This window comes from Boleophthalmus pectinirostris, unplaced genomic scaffold, assembly GCF_026225935.1.
Source record: "Boleophthalmus pectinirostris isolate CB_2022bp ecotype Guang Dong unplaced genomic scaffold, ASM2622593v1 HiC_scaffold_14, whole genome shotgun sequence".
Classification (NCBI taxonomy): domain Eukaryota; kingdom Metazoa; phylum Chordata; class Actinopteri; order Gobiiformes; family Gobiidae; genus Boleophthalmus; species Boleophthalmus pectinirostris.
Genome location: NW_026571047.1, coordinates 21621714 through 21634805, shown reverse-complemented (window position 1 = coordinate 21634805; position 13092 = coordinate 21621714). Strand labels below are relative to the sequence as shown.

The window sequence follows — 13092 nt, the reverse complement described above, 5'->3', positions numbered from 1 at the left end:
TACAGAGTGGGATTACATCAGTGAAAAGTGACATCTCCGGAGACGTGCCCGAGTCGATTTTTACATTTTTATGAAGCTTACAAAATTGCTCTTGTGAACTTGTGTGGATGTTTGGAGAATGTCAATACTCGCTGATACTAAAAGAGGAGAAAGCGGAGATGGCATGAAATCTATAATATTAATATTTAAAGGCTCGTAGCATTCAAGAAGTCACATTTTGCTGTTTTTACAAGTCTTTTTCAGGGCGTGCATTGGTCTTGAATTGATTTGCAGACCTGATAAATTTCATAAGAACTTGAAATGTGAATTCAATTAAGATTTTAGATTTGCAATGATCGATATGTATTTTTCTGAATATTGGCTTATATGGCAAAGATATTCACTGGTTTTGAAAGAAATGACCAAACCAGACTTATATTCATACAAAACTTGCCATTTTTAAATATATGGCTTAAAGGCGTTGTACTATATTTTCATTTTCAAGTTTTATTTTCTGTGTTAAAATATGAAAAACAGAACTATTGACATTTTTAACAGTTTGCAGAGGTCCAAAGTTATCCATCACCAACTTTATTTCAAGCATTTTAAGCATCCTAATTAATCACTATGATGAGTTTATAAATACTTTTCACAACTTTCAGACCAAAGCGCAGTTTGGCTTCATTCTAATGTCGGCAAAAACTTGCATGCCAACTGCGCACTTCCTGAATCTTGGAAAATAAAGCACTCATAATGCAGACTTAAATAATCCGTGTATCATTTGTTCATTCATTTTTCTATATAAAACCAAAAGTAAGAAAACAAAAAACAACTATTTTCTTCATTATTTGTCTCCAAAACCAAAATGAAAAAAAAAAAACAGATAATGATTCGTTTTTTCAGTTTTCGATTTTGTGTTTAAATGAATAATGGAAAAAACAGATAACGGCCATTTCCCGTTTCTGTGACTTAAACTGTGATGCCGGACTTTTGCGCTGCATACGGACTGAACCAGGACTAAACCAGGACGAAACCAGGTCCAGGACCAGACCGGAACCCGACCGGGACTGAGACCGGGACTGACACTGCGCTGAGACCGGGACCAGAGCAGAATTGGGACCAGAACTGAGACCGGGAACATGACCAGGACCAGACTGCGACAGAGACTGGGACCAGACCAGAATAGAAAACAGTTTAGTCCTGGTTCAGTCCGTATGTGGGGCAAAAGTCTGGCATCGCAGTTTAAGTCACGTAAACGGGAAAGGGCCATTATCCGTTTTTTTTCCATTATTCATTTAAACACAAAATCAAAAACAAAAAAAATGAAGAAAACTGTTGTTTTTTCATTTTCTTACTTTTGGTTTTATTTTGAAAAACGAATGAACGAATGATACACGGATTAATATAATAAGCAGACTTCTTTTGTCCAACATATCTGTACTGAGATAAGACACATTTTTCTCAAATACATGGAAAAAAAACTGGTACAGATCCTTTAAAGGTGTACTGTGTAACATTTCTGGTGCAGGGTCCATTACCTCCTCGTCTCCATGGAGATGTTGTTGCTTTCTCCAGAATACTCCACAATATTCCATTAAACATATATATCTTCATATAGACCAAAAAAAGTGACACCATCGAGCCAATTTACTGGTCAGATCTGTGAAGAGGCGAACCTGCTTATGTTTTTTGAAGCAATAAAAATAACTGTAATTGAATAAATGCAAGATAAACATGCTTAATGCTACTGTGGAACACAAAGTTACACAATGCATCTTTAAAGGTTTCAATCACCAATCAGTTCATGGTTGGATCTGACTTATGACACTACATGTTGATCCTACTGTTAAAAAAATATATAATCTAATGATATTTAACCATAATTTGTATCTGCTGACAGAGAAGCCATTGAACTTTGCGTCAGTTTTGTTTTTTTGCAGATAGACCCGGTAATTACAGAGATAATAACAATAAACTAGAGCGAAACATCTGCCATTTGACAGTTAAAACCCAAATTAATCCACAGAGTTCTGACTTGCCCTCCAGCTCCATTTTTTAACTATGTGATGTCTTCTGAATGCCTCCTACTCAATGACCAACCACCAATCTGAACACAAGCCCGCCAGCGCTCTTTTTACATAAATTCCATTGAAATTCCGGCATAATTATGAGCCCATAAATCGGCATAATCTCTTTAATGATCGTCTGCTCTAATTTCCACTCAAGTCAATTAGGCTGAATCCTGCTTGTTGTAGACTAATTGAATTACAGCAAACTTCCTCCCTGATTTCCCTATGGACTATTTCATGTTTTCCTCGTCCTAAAAAAATAAAAACACCGCTCTGCTAACTGTTGGAATCTAGAACTCTATTGAAATACTTATGCAAATGTGATATGGTAAAAAGATGTGTTTAAAGGGCTCGTATTACGCTGTTTTCTGATCTGTTATAATGTTGTTTCCTCATCACAAACAAACCTGGAGTTGTGTTTTGTTTCGTTCACACATGTTTAACACACAAACCCTGCATAATAAGTTGAGTTCTTCTCTCAAACGGAAAACAGTCTGCTCCACCTTGTGATGTCATGTGGTAATAAAGGAAGTGCTCCACTGTGTTTTGAAACTCCATGCACCTTCACTAGAATCATGTGGATAATTTCAGCCCTGGAATTGCCAATTTCTACTGAAGAAAAAGTGAAATGTTGACGAGGCTGGCGTCACCTAGTGCCTCCGCTCAATTTCATTTTTCTCCAGCAACTAGGTCAGGAATCAGAATACACTAGATGGTTTGCAAGAAGACCGCGCACCGGCCAATCAGAGAAGAGCTGTGAAGCCATGACGTCAAACTCGTCGCGTCTGTCCGGGTCCCTTTTGTGGTACAACACAACAGTAAACAAAGCGTCGAGATGGATGTAGACGAAGACATACATTCTGTGGGCTTTTCGGAAGAATTCAGTGCGTGTTCTAGGAAAAAAGCACAAGAGATGGAAGGATCCGAGTACAGGCCACTTTATTTTAGCATTTGCAGTTCACGGAGATTCAAGTTGATTAGCAAATACAACTGTCACCCCGGAACGACGTCTTCTGACAAAACCCACTGTGAGAGGTAGCTTTATACTACCCATCTGACAAAACATTAACTTGTTGATTTAGCATATACAGCAAGAAAATGAACAATAATGCTGACCCGGTGCACTTTATCATGGGTGGGTACATGCCACGGGGTCCACATACGTCAGTTTTCTGCTTCGTAGCATTTCAAAGTACAGAATAGCATGCCTTTTTTATAGAACCATAGATAGACAGTATGTTTTCTCCCTGTTGTCATTCCAAGGTACAAATATTGGGTGAATCAGCACGATCAGCACAGAATATTTCTCACAGCTCTGTGTCGGCAATGATTCCCAAGATCGAGGATTTAAAGCCGGAACAAAGAGAATGTTTGGTGAATTTTATCAAGGGGAAAGATGTTATTGCCCTTCTTCCTACGGGATTTGGTGCATTACACACGTCATGACCAAACAGCAGCGCTTGGTTAAATAAAAAAAGTACCCGCCTACTGTTGACCGAACGAATCCTAATGCTGCGAGGTCAGACGGTTTCCACAAAGTGAAACCGTCTGATGAATCAGGCAAGTAAAATGTAGCTGTTAACTTGAAAACTACTGCTTCATGACATCACAATGTGGAACAGAGCATTTTGAGCTTTAGAGATGTAGACAAACTAATAAAAACAAGTGTGTGAAGGAAACAAAACAACTCCAAGGATGAAGAGGAGATAACAGCATTCTAACATGGTTTAAAGGTGCATTGTGTAACTTGTTTGGTGGAGCGTCCGTCATCTTCTTGTTTCTATGGCCTGGAATGTTCCACAGTATGACATTAAACAGGTCTACCTTACATTTATTCAATTACAAATCAATTTACAGCTCAAAAATACCAAGAAAAACAGACAGGAAAGGTTTAATGTCATACTGTGAGACACTCCAGACAAAGCAAGAACATTTCCCTCCACCAGAAAAGTTACACAATGCACCTTTAAAGCTCACGAGTCCATTTTGTGTGACATACGAGGCTTAAGACTGCACTGGCTGTAATGGTGGACAGTACTGGACACTGGGACTGAGACTGGATTTCCTGTTTTTTTCCCTTGGCCAAACCAGAGCCAATCAGCACGAACAGATGGAGGATTTTTAGTCCGACCGGGAATGGTGAAAAGAAAGAAGAGCTCAGGCAGAAAGGACAGCCCTGCCGCGGATTCACACAAAGAACTACTGGCCACCATTTTGGGCACATTTAAGCAGGATTTTATAGTATATGTTTTCTGAATTGATATGTTTTGGCTTTTCTTGTTTGTTTTTCTATATGGCAAGCAGTTTTATTCCACATTTATGCTTTGTTAGATTCGGTGTTTCTTAATTTTTTTATGCTTGCTATTTAAATACTGAATAGGTAAATGGTTTTCACACAAAAAATTACATTTGCTGAAGAAGGGATTTACACCCAAAGATCTTTTTTCATTATTTTTTCGATATATTGTTTTATTATTTAATCTCTTTATCAATATACCTTAAAATCTGCATATCTGAACTCTAAAAACACTAGACAGAGACAGTAGTTTTTATAATGATGGAAGACTTCACTTTTAATCCATTTGTTCATCGTGATTCATCCATGACTTCATTACGATTTCAACCATTAACACATTTTGAGCTCACCAGGAATTCTGAATCCAACCACAAGGGGTCAGTAATGTCCACAAAGATGCAAATATACAGAATTTATGCCTGAACTGTGAATTTTAAAGTCTCAAATTTGATTATGTTTAGTTTTGAAAATAGTCCAGGCTTATTTTTACCTTTATACTTTGATTTGAATAACTTGGACTTGAGCTTCTCAAACTTGTACTAATCTCAGACTTTGAACTGTTCCAAACAAATGTTAATTTCGAGAACTATCTGCATCTAAAGAGCATTTTATTTTCCAAGATTCATTAAGTAAAAGTAGTATAAAAGTTGTTGCCAGCATCAGCGTGACGGCAAACTACAATCTGGTCTCTGAAAGTTGTGAAAATATGTTTTAATTTAGTTCAAGTCTTAGTCTTTTGTCAGATGTATTTTTAGTTTTAGTTGAGATTTAGTCAACTAATTTTTAATCTAGTTTTAGTCTAGTTTTAATCGTCAGAAATGTCATGCTAATTATAGTTGAGTAAATCCAGAAAGTATGTGTTTTCTATCTTAGGTCTCAAAGGTAAATTGTGTTGCATTGTTCCACCCAGAGAAGCACAAATTTAAATGTTTATATCACCTCTAGCGTCTTTGTCAGTTTCCGATTTGACTTTGTTTTGGTCGGGATCATCTTTTGAGGTTGCGTTAATGTTGTGTCATCTTCTACTGGAGTTTTTTCTTCAGTTTTTTTCTATTTGTGCACAAAGGTAAATTGTATTGCATTACTTCATGGGGACATGCACAGACGTTGAGTTTGTTTATGGTCTGGTTTTGGCCTCTGGGATTCGATCAGTCTCCACTCGTACCTTTCATTTGTTGCTTTATTTAACTAGTGGAGCTTTTTATTTCCACTGCGTATTTTTATTTGTATTGTGCAACACTTTGGAAACTGTTTCGCTTATGAAATGTGCTACATAAATGAAGTGAATTGGACTGGATATTTTAGTTATAGTTTTAGTTGACTGCTGTTTGCGGATGATGTTGTCTTGTTGGCTTCATCAGACCAGGACTGAGCACTGGGGCGGTTTGCAGCTGATTGTGAAGTGGCTGGGATGAGGATCAGCTCTTCCAAGTCTGAGGCCATGGTTCTCGACCGGAAAAAGGTGTCTTGCCCTCTCCGGGTGGGTGGAGAGTCCCTGCCTCAAGTGGAGGAGTTCAAGTATCTCAGGGTCTTGTTCACGAGTGAGTGTGAAAGTGACATTTGGATCGGTGCAGCGTCGGCAGTGATGCGGTCGCTGCATCGGACAGTTGTTGTGAAGAGGGAGCTGAGTCGAAAGGCGAAGCTCTTGATTTACCGGTCAATCTTCGTTCCTCCCCTCATCTATGGTCTTGAGCTCTGGGTAATGACCGAAAGGACCAGATCAACGATACAAGTGCTCGAAATGAGTTTCCTCCGCAGGGTGGCTGGGCGCTCCCTTAGAGATAGAGTGTGGAGCTCAGCTACACAGGAGGAGCTCGGAGTAGAGCCGCTGCTTCTCCACGTCGAGAGGAGCCAGTTGAGGTGGCTCGGGCATCTGTTCCGGAAACCTCCTGGATGCCTCCTTCAGGAGGTGTTCCGGGCATGTCCCACCGGGAGGAGGCCGTGGGGAAGACCCAGGACACGCTGGAGGGACTATGTCTCTCGGCTGGCCTGGGAACGCCTCTGGGTCCCCCTGGAGAAGCTGGAGGAAGTGTCTGGGGTGTAGGAAGTCTGGTAGCCCCTGCTTAGACTGCTGGACAGATGGATGGATGGAGTTTTAGTTGACAAAAATGCATTAGTCATATGTTTAGTTTTTATGATGACAGTCTATTTAGTATTTAGTGACTATGAGTAAAATATTGAAGTTGACAAAATGATCCCTGCTCCTAATAAAACACAGCTTGAACGTAACTTGGACTCAACAAACCCCGACTTGACTAAACACTACCCCGCGCGCACACGCTTCATTTTCTGACGTTCGCACTTTATCCCGGCGCTTCCACTGGCCGCCTTTACTCCTCTGTGATTTCATTAACAGCATCTTGGCTCGGGGCTCTGTGTGTGTGTGTTGACTGATAGAACACCACAGATTATAATTTAGTCACAAGGGCACCGCGTTTTACATTCCTCTGCCCACAATGAGCTCACAATGAGGGAGAATTATTCATATTAACTTCCATTGGCTGTAGGCGGCAACCATCTTATGAATGTCCCGTGATTCCTATCTGGACACATTGGCACACACACGGACGCCAGCCCAGGCAAACTTGAAAGAAGGGGGGAAAAAAAAGAAAAAAACAGCGCTTTGGAAAATCAAATCTCACTCAGGCTTAAGACTCGAAATCCCTCTGCAAACTGGCTAGTGTCTGCAGGAGGTTAAAGGGAATTTTAACGACATGTGGGCTGAATAATTAAAGATAAATTGATTTTAATGGCACACATAGAGTTGGCAGATACTCTAGGTTGTGTTGACGTGGGATTTGACGGCTGTATCTTAAGGCTACGTGGATTTCCTGGGGCCAAGCAAAAGTTACAGCAAGTAATTAGCCTTAAGCATTTGCGCTGGTGGTTGTTTAGCCCCAATCAGTTTAGAATTTTTATTTTGAAACGTTATAGTGTCATTGAAAAAAAAAAAAAAAAAGTACTTTCTGTCAATATTTTGCACAAGTGAACATGAACGATTCCTCAAAGGTGCATCGTGTAACTTTTCTGGTGGAGGATCCATCAAATACTTGTCTCCGTGAAGATGTTATTGCTTTGTCTGGAATGTTTCAAATTACAGGTCAGATCTGTGGAGAGGCGAACCCGCTCACAGTCAGAATGCCTGTTTTTCTCTGTATTTTTGAGCTCTAAAACCACTGCAGTTGAATAAATATAAGGTAGAGTTTCGGCCTGTAACGATAACAGATTTCGCTGGACGATTAATTGATAACGATAAACGATAATATTGATATTTTGAGACCATTTTCAATTAATATAGTGAGATTGGAATAAAAATGCAAATACACCCTTTCAAAGATCAGTAAACTTTACTTTCTGAAGAACTTTTAACACAGGATCTGCAAGACAAGAAACAACAAAAGGCCTAAATAAAATAGATTTGTTCACAGAAGAATAGCCTAATGTAGTCTGGCTTAAAGCAAGGACTTGTTAATAAAAAATGCACCTGAATAAACCATTACTGAACGAAGCTCAACCAAAACAATAAATAGAATGGATTATTAAATCTCTGTAACAAAATTGCCCTTAAAATTTGTTTTAGTCATTCACTTACATTGGAATATTGTGTCTCGTCTCTCTGTGGCTGCTGCTGTGAGCCTCGATATTTTGGTCTTGAAGTGTTCGTATGAACCCGTGACATGATCCTGTTTCGCTATTTTGTCTGTCAGAAAATCATATTCATTGAGCCACATTTCTTCTTGTCGTTTACGCACTCGCCTGCATTTAACGCTCCCACTCCCTCGTGTTGATTCGGCTTCGTGACTTGTTTTGTCACACGGCGATGAACTGTTTTGTTTCTGACGGCGGCGCTTGTGTTGCGGCTTCATGTTCAGCGCACAGACAGCGGCGCTCTCTGCACTCAGGTTGTGCACGCATCTGCTGTGTCGATGAACAAATAATCCGTCTAGAGGCGAGTTTCAGCTGACGTCATTGTTATTAAAAGCCCGCGTTGCATGCTGGGAAATATTTTGGTCAGAGGCAAGAAACAGGATAGCGGTCAAACACAGTGCGTAACCTTGCATATTTATCCCCGATAATGGTAAATTCCTGCTGCATTATCGGATGCACAAATAGAAGCACGGAAGAAGGAAAATGTCTTTTTCGTATTCCGAGTGAAAAGAACCGCTAACGGTGAATTAAATGGCTTTCAAACATTCGCAGAGCAAACGTAGAAGATCCTAACAAACCGTGGACTCCAACAAGTTCAACAACGCATCGAGACTCTTGGAGGTTTTCATCTTTTCTGCTGTGAATGGCCCAGGAGTTTCCACCAAGTCATTGTGGATATCGCCGAAGTGAATATTTGTCCAGGTAGTTGGCGATTCTGACCAGAAATTTGGTTTCGTCCACCTTTTGTCGGGGTTGAAAAGGGTGATTTGGCGTCCATCGATGCTTATGACCAATTTCTGGTCAAATCATCTTGGGTCCTCTGCCGTTAGAGTGGATAAATAACCGGGATCAATACCCTTTACGTGCTTTCTCTCTCCGTCCGTCACACGTGTTTATTGCCGCCGACCAAAATAATTCCCAGCATGCAATGCAACAATGTCAACAATGAAACTCGCCTATAGAGTCTATGCTGGCACGTTCATTCAAGAGTCATTACGCTAAGGAAACGAGAGGAGTCAGAGAGCGACAGAAGCCTTTTGATATTCAGAGAGAAGAGGAAAATAAACAAGCACGCAAATAGAATTTATCGTGGTTGGAAACGTTATTAAGCTCGTTAAAAGTTACCGTACGATTAATCGATTTATTGACTATCGTTACAGGCCTAGTAGAGCTGTTTAATGTCATACTGTGGAACATTCCAGGCAGAACAAGGACATCTCCACAGAAACAAGCATCCTCAAACAAAAAGTTACATAGTGCACCTCATTTTTTAAAAGAACCAAATCTTTTTCTTTCAGATTTTTATGCATTTTTACATTAATTGACACCGAACTAAAACAAGAATCAGAACAGAAGCAGAGTAGGAAACACGAGTAAGAGCTGTGTGCACAAAAAAAAAACACACGTTTAGCGTCACAATAACAGTTCGTTTCTAATTATTATTATCGTAGTGCAATGTTTTATTTACATCATGCATAATTTCAAAGGGTAAACCTACTCCCACTCACGGTTTAAACCATTTTAAATATATCTTGGACTTTCCTCTTTGTGATTAGTTTGTACTTAAAAAGGGGCCTCCCATTTGCCTTTCTGTCATTTAAATAAAAAGTAAAAGAGCCAGTCTTTTGAATTTCATTGGGATCCCACAAAGGAGCCAAAAATCCCATTTCTATTTTGCACATTTTCACATTTTGCACAGTTTACACAGTTCCCTATTCATTAAGCACCAAAATAGATGTTTTATTTGGTCCGTTACTGTGTTTCTTCACTTCTTTATTTCCAAATCAGTTTACTGTAAGTGGTTTTCTCATGACTCATTGTGCAGGAATGTTTTGCCATTTTTAACAGCGCATGATCAAATCTTCCTAAATATGAGCTGGCCAGTGTTTTCTTTTAATACAGGGGACTATCGTGGCCCCTCATAGTGTAACATCCTCCTCCTGGACTGGACTATATTGGCATAACAACATTAGGCTTTGTGGGTCATTGTTTTATCTTAACCTTTAAAAAAAGACACTGCACTGCTCAAAATGCATGGTTAAACATTAAATATTAGCAGTAAGTGACATTTATTCTTCTCAAATTGAATGAAATCAAATCATTCAAATTAAAATAATTTGTTCCACCATAATCGTAACAACAAAATCTGATCTGACATTAACTGTACGTGTGTAAGTCTTTTGGAGGTCTGTCAAATGTTTTTCTCCATGGAGATTGTCTGGAATGTTTCACAGTGTGGCTTTAAAACTTTCTATCTTCATGGAGACCAAACCAGACCAAGTTACAGGTCAGATCTGTGGAGAGGCGACCCCGCTCACAGTCAGAATGTCTGTTTTTGAAGGTGTTTTTGAGCTATAAAACCACCTGTAATGGAATAAATGTAAAGTAGAGCTGTTTAATGTCACACTGTGGAACATTCCAGGCAGAGCAATGACATACTGTATCCATAGAAACAAGCAGGTTAAGGACCCCCAACTAAAAGTGACATAGCGCACCTTTAAGCATAATTTAAAGTTTAGGCAAATGTTGATTTTCTTTTTTTTTTTCTTTTTACTTTTACAGTTTTGAGGTATAGGCCCAAACTACACCGCAAAGTCAGAAGGCATCAACATCAATACATTTGGTTTCATAATCCTTGAAAATCACCAGGTTTTTGTTGTGTTTTGCAGAGGAGTTTTGACCTCGAGCAAGTCATAAAAGTTTGTACAAAATGGTGTTCTTTTTATTGCTTACACTTGTAACCACTTTGACACTGGTCAGAGTAGATATGAAGTGTCCAGAGATAGAAAAATAATAAGGCTTATTTCTGACCTACACCAGCAACTGATTCATTTTATTGTTTCATTGTTTTTTAGGATGTTTTACAGCCTAAAGTGTCTTTTGTTCAGGTGACAGAATTGAATTTTCTTTTGTTCTGGAAACTATCTGAATGACTTAGGGCAGGATTGTCAAACTCAAATTCACAGAGGGCCAAACTTAAATCCTGGGACTAAGTCATGAGCCAAACTAAATAATTACTGAAAAATTTCCACAACATCTGCATGTCATATATAATGTTAAACCTTTTCTTATTAAAAGAAATGTTGAATAATAGTTTTACTTAAACACTGAATCCAGAACAAGCATAAAATAAAATAATCACAACATGTTAAATAAATAATGTCTATAGTTCTCTCTAATAATGTCTCTATAGTCTATCTGTAGCCGGCGGGCAGCTCTAATACATATTTGATATGATCTCGCGGGCCAAATATAATTATATCACAGGCCAAATTTGGTCCCCGGGCCTGAGTTTGACATGTCTGACTTAGGGATTACACAGACATCTTAGGAAGTTTTAGTATTTACACATATTTTTATTTCTCTCTTTGAAAAAACAAAACAAAAACTGATATTAAAATACATTTTAAATTACCTGTACTGTACCTGATTTTTACTGTCTTGAAAACGTGAAAAAAAATAAAAATCATATTTCATTTTAAACCAGGGGCCTCAAACCTTTTTCCTCCTGTGAGCTACTTTTTGTAAAATGAAAATGCCAGAGAGCTACTAGTTTTAGCAGTCGCCAGAAATTTTGTAAATATAAGAGCCATGGTAAACTTTTTTTTCTCCCTGACATTTGTCTAGTTAGGAAGAGACACCTTGGCACCTTGCTGTTATTTTATATATATATATATACTATTGTCGTTGCTTTGTCAATTGTATGTTTTATTTCATTGTTCAGCACTTTGGTAAGCTTTGGCCGTTTTAAATGTGCTATACAAATAAATTTTATTTTTGATGTGATAAACTGAAAATGAGGTACAGTTAGATGTCTATAAAACATAAACCATTATCCAGTTATCAGGGCACAAAATTAGGAATAAAAATGATACATTTACAAAGGAAATAGGGCATTTAATCAATCAAATTTGAGTTATTCAGCACAATATTTATAATTCAGAAATCCCTGGGCGAGCTACTGGTGGGGGTGGAGAGCTACTGGTAACTACTGAGCTACAGTTTGGAGACCCCTGTTTTAAACAATCTGCAGTGGTCCAAAATTCTTACTTTACCCATTCCAAGCATCCTAATTATGCACTCCAATGAGTTTATAAGTGCTTTTCAGAGACCCATGCAGAGTTTTGCCATGACAATTTTGGCCTCGAGAGCTGATTATGCAACACTCTGCATGGCACATTTTGTTCACATACAAGGGAAAAACTGATACAGGCCCTTTAAATTAAAATTGTTATTATTATTTTTTCCCCAGGTCACCTCCAAGACCCAGCCCCGGAAGTCTCCACTATTCCGATGAAGACGTGAGCACGAAATACAACGACCTCATCCCAGCAGAGAGCAGCAGCCTGACGGAAAAACCATCGGAAATCTCGGACTCCCAGGTACAGCGGTGCACATATACACATGTACTTTTACTACAATAACTGCGTATTTCCCCTGCCTGTACTAATCACCTTCTACTGTGTGTACCGGTCTATGTCTCACTGTCATCTCTGTGAATTCTCCAAATGAATTCAGTCGTGCATCGTCGGCTTGTTTTGTCTCTGTGTCTCACATGGGCGTCCTTTTCTCACTCACTCACCGGAATGCGTCAAGCGTGAAGTGATAGATGCTGGAGAGAGGGAGGGACGGAGGGAGGGAGAAAGAGCGAGGGAGAAAGAGAAAGGGTTTGAGATCGAGGGAGTTAGAGAAGAGCGGGATGGTACGGGGATTAAAGCGAGAAAGGGAGGGAGGGTATGGAGGAATGAAGAGAGAGAGGAAAGGAAAGACAGAGGGAGGTAGAGATGGAGAGAGAGGTGATAGTGAGAGAAAGAGAAGAGGATGGAGAGAGGGTTAGACAAAGGGAGACAGAGAAAGAGAGGGGGTGGAAAGAGTGAGAGAGATGGAGAGCAGGAAAGGGTTAGAAGAAAGAAAGAATAAAGCGAGAGAGTAAGAGGTATGGATGGATGGAGAGGGGTAAAGAGAAAGAGAGCAAATGGAGGGGGGAGAGAAATGGAGAGAAAGAGTGAAGGATGGAGAGAAACAGAGTGAATGAGAGGAGATAAAGAGGGAGAGGATAGAGAGAAAGGGGTGAGGGCTGGATGGAGGGATGGATGGATA

General features: G+C 39.4%; 1 protein-coding gene across 1 annotated transcript in view; it reads left to right on the top strand.

The window, feature by feature from the left end:
* sdk2b (sidekick cell adhesion molecule 2b) overlaps window positions 1-13092 on the top strand; it is a 277914-nt gene that overhangs the window by 239349 nt on the left and 25473 nt on the right. The window contains exon 43 of the mRNA XM_020918287.2: window positions 12245-12374. Coding sequence (XP_020773946.2) covers window positions 12245-12374 — 130 coding nt within the window. The remainder of the gene's footprint in view (window positions 1-12244; window positions 12375-13092) is intronic.